Source organism: Acomys minous (genome assembly GCF_964271855.1).
Source record: "Acomys minous genome assembly, chromosome: 1".
NCBI classification, from domain to species: domain Eukaryota; kingdom Metazoa; phylum Chordata; class Mammalia; order Rodentia; family Muridae; genus Acomys; species Acomys minous.
The window spans coordinates 2224873-2228037 of NC_140483.1; the positions used below are offsets into that span (position 1 = coordinate 2224873).

Below are 3165 nucleotides of genomic sequence, written 5' to 3' on the forward strand. Positions count from 1 at the left end.
CAAACTCTCCTGCTCGGAGAGGGGCTGCTGGTCGACCTCAGGGATCTATCAAGCCAGCATTGGATCTTTCCTGAGGACAGTAGGGATTTTGAGGGCCTGTGTGGGATGTTTACCTCCCACTATTGATCTGTATCTCAAATGCTAAGCAGGAATCCACTGGATGAGGAAAGTGTGACGTTTAGGATGAGGGGGGTCCCAGATGATGGGAGCCATGATGGGACTGGAACGCAGGGCTTTCTACACCCCAGCTTCTTTAGCTATGGGTCCTGACCCCGTGTGGGGTCACATAACTGAATAAAGAGTCATCTATAAAGAAAGAAGAAAGCTCTCTGCCAGATCGCCGCCATCATGGACACGAGCCGCCTGCAGCCCATAAAGCTGGCTAGGGTGACCAAAGTGCTGGGCAGGACCGGTTCACAGGGACAGTGCACGCAGGTGCGTGTGGAATTTATGGATGACACCAGCCGCTCTATCATCCGAAACGTCAAAGGCCCCATTCGAGAGGATGATGTGCTCACCCTATTGGAGTCAGAAAGAGAGGCTCGGAGGTTGCGCTGACCCTGCTGCTGGGTCCTGGATATCCACCACTTAACCCATGGAATGACCTGCAACTGCTAAATAAAGCATTTGTATTTAAAAAGAAAGAAAGAAAAGAAAGAAAAGAAAGAAGAAAAAATGACAAGAGTAAAAGATTTCTAAACAACCCAAAACCAATTCAAAATCAAGTGCATAGTGCATCTGAGGTGTTTCTGACTGTGCATGCCCGTGTCAGATCATGTGACTGTACTACAGCCTTGCTTCCAACATCCGCTTTGTACTGCACATGTCAACAATATCAGTGTCAGCCGGGCGTGGTGGCGCACGTCTGTAATCCCACTTGTGGAGGCAGAGGCAGGAGGATCTCTGTGAGTTCAAGGCCAGCCTGGTCAACAAAATGAGTCCAAGGAGGCCAAGGTTATACACAGAAACCCTGTCCTGAAAAACCAAAGCAAAACAAAACAAAAGAAACAAATAAACAAAAAAGACAACACCAGTGGCAAAGATAACTGCCAAAAACGGCACAAGGCAGATGCGTGTTAGAAAGAGCCACGCTGTGTTGTATTTACAGCGCCCTCTGCTCTTACGGAAAGCTGTGGCTTAATTATACAAGACAGGAACCAGTTATGTTCCTACTATCATTCCCCAGCATGTACCTAGTAGACATTTGAATTTGTGTGTGTGTGTGTGTGTGTGTGTGTGTGTGTGTGTGTGTGTGTTAGAAGGTTTGGCTTCAAACCTTGTTGTTTGAGTTTCCTTTTAAAAAAATGATTGAGTGATTCTGACTTGGATTAGGACATAGTTTCCAACAGCTCCTGAGATGGCCTTTGACATAGTTCTGGCATTTTACACTGGGCATTTCTGCAAAACAACACTCTAGTATTGATGGCCATGAACTCAGAAAGTATCGATCAACTCTGAAAAACATTGAATTGTGCTCTTAGTCCTGCAGTATTGAATACTCTGCCAGGATTTAATTCTTTATGTAAAATTAAACAAGCACATCAGTCTCATTAGTATGAAATTTGCTTTCATTGTTAATAAATGATAAAATTATAAATATTCCAAAAATTGTTTTAAGATAAATCTTTTTTTTAAACAAAAAAGACAGTTTTGTGTCTTCTTTTTCAATAAGCTTTTATTTTTTGTCTTATTGTACTAGCTAGGATTTCTTTTCCTTTCTAGAAGAAATCTCTTTATGAAATACCAGGTGTGTTCTTTGTGTACTTAAATACCCATGTACTAGGGTCATGTTGAGAGTTCTCAGTGGCAAAGGGCTCGGGATGGAAAGGCTAAGAAGCAGTGATCTGCACGGTCCTGTGTTCCTATGATGTGCTGCACCAGCTTTCCGTTACTGTAACAAGATACCTGAGGGGAGAACTTTATGAAGACAGAAGTCTGCACCCCTTCCAAGGCATGCCTCCAGTGACCACAGCGGCCCCAACCAGACCCTGCCTCTTAAAGGAAGCCCTTCACCCTTGGTCCATTGAGAGACAGACAGAATCCAGCACATGGCGCACGTAAGTAGAGGGGTACGGTGGGAGACACGTACAGGTTGGGGTGTGCCTGAGAGAAAGTCAGCTCCAGTCTGACTTCCTCCTGGGTTTCAGTGTTGTCCTCGCTTGGCGCTCTCCCAGCACCCATGTGCACAGCTTGATGCTTTCCCAGCACCACATGTGCAGAGCCAGCCCACTAACCTCCTCACTATCCCCCACGTGCACAGCCAGCCCACTCACCTCCTCACCGCCCCCCACGTGCTCAGCCAGCCCACTAACCTCCTCACCGCCCCCCACGTGCACAGCCAGCCCACTCACCTCCTCACCGCCCCCCAGGTGCACAGCCAGCCCACTCACCTCCTCACTATCCCCCACGTGCACAGCCAGCCCACTCACCTCCTCACTATCCCCCACGTGCACAGCCAGCCCACTCACCTCCTCACTATCCCCCACGTGCACAGCCAGCCCACTCACCTCCTCACTATCCCCCACGTGCACAGCCAGCCCACTAACCTCCTCACCGCCCCCCACGTGCACAGCCAGCCCACTCACCTCCTCACCGCCCCCCACGTGCACAGCCAGCCCACTCACCTCCTCACTATCCCCCCACGTGCACAGCCAGCCCACTCACCTCCTCACTATCCCCCCACGTGCACAGCCAGCCCACTCACCTCCTCACCACCCCCCAGGTGCACAGCCAGCCCACTCACCTCCTCACCGCCCCCCACGTGCACAGCCAGCCCACTCACCTCCTCACCGCCCCCCAGGTGCACAGCCAGCCCACTCACCTCCTCACCGCCCCCCACGTGCACAGCCAGCCCACTCACCTCCTCACTATCCCCCCACGTGCACAGCCAGCCCACTCACCTCCTCACCGCCCCCCAGGTGCACAGCCAGCCCACTCACCTCCTCACCGCCCCCCACGTGCACAGCCAGCCCACTCACCTCCTCACTATCCCCCACGTGCACAGCCAGCCCACTCACCTCCTCACCGCCCCCCACGTGCACAGCCAGCCCACTCACCTCCTCACTATCCCCCACGTGCACAGCCAGCCCACTCACCTCCTCACTATCCCCCACGTGCACAGCCAGCCCACTCACCTCCTCACCGCCCCCCACGTGCACAGCCAGC

General features: G+C 52.0%; 1 protein-coding gene across 1 annotated transcript; it reads left to right on the plus strand.

Annotated features, from left to right (window-relative positions):
- Window positions 1–348: 348 nt before the first annotated feature.
- Window positions 349–638, plus strand: LOC311593318 (small ribosomal subunit protein eS28-like; the record flags this gene model as incomplete). Its single annotated transcript, XM_084774530.1, has 1 exon — window positions 349–638. The coding sequence occupies one exon, from the start codon at window positions 349–351 to the stop codon at window positions 556–558; it is 210 nt and encodes a 69-aa protein (XP_084630656.1). The 3' UTR covers window positions 559–638.
- Between the last annotated feature and the right edge of the window lie 2527 nt (window positions 639–3165).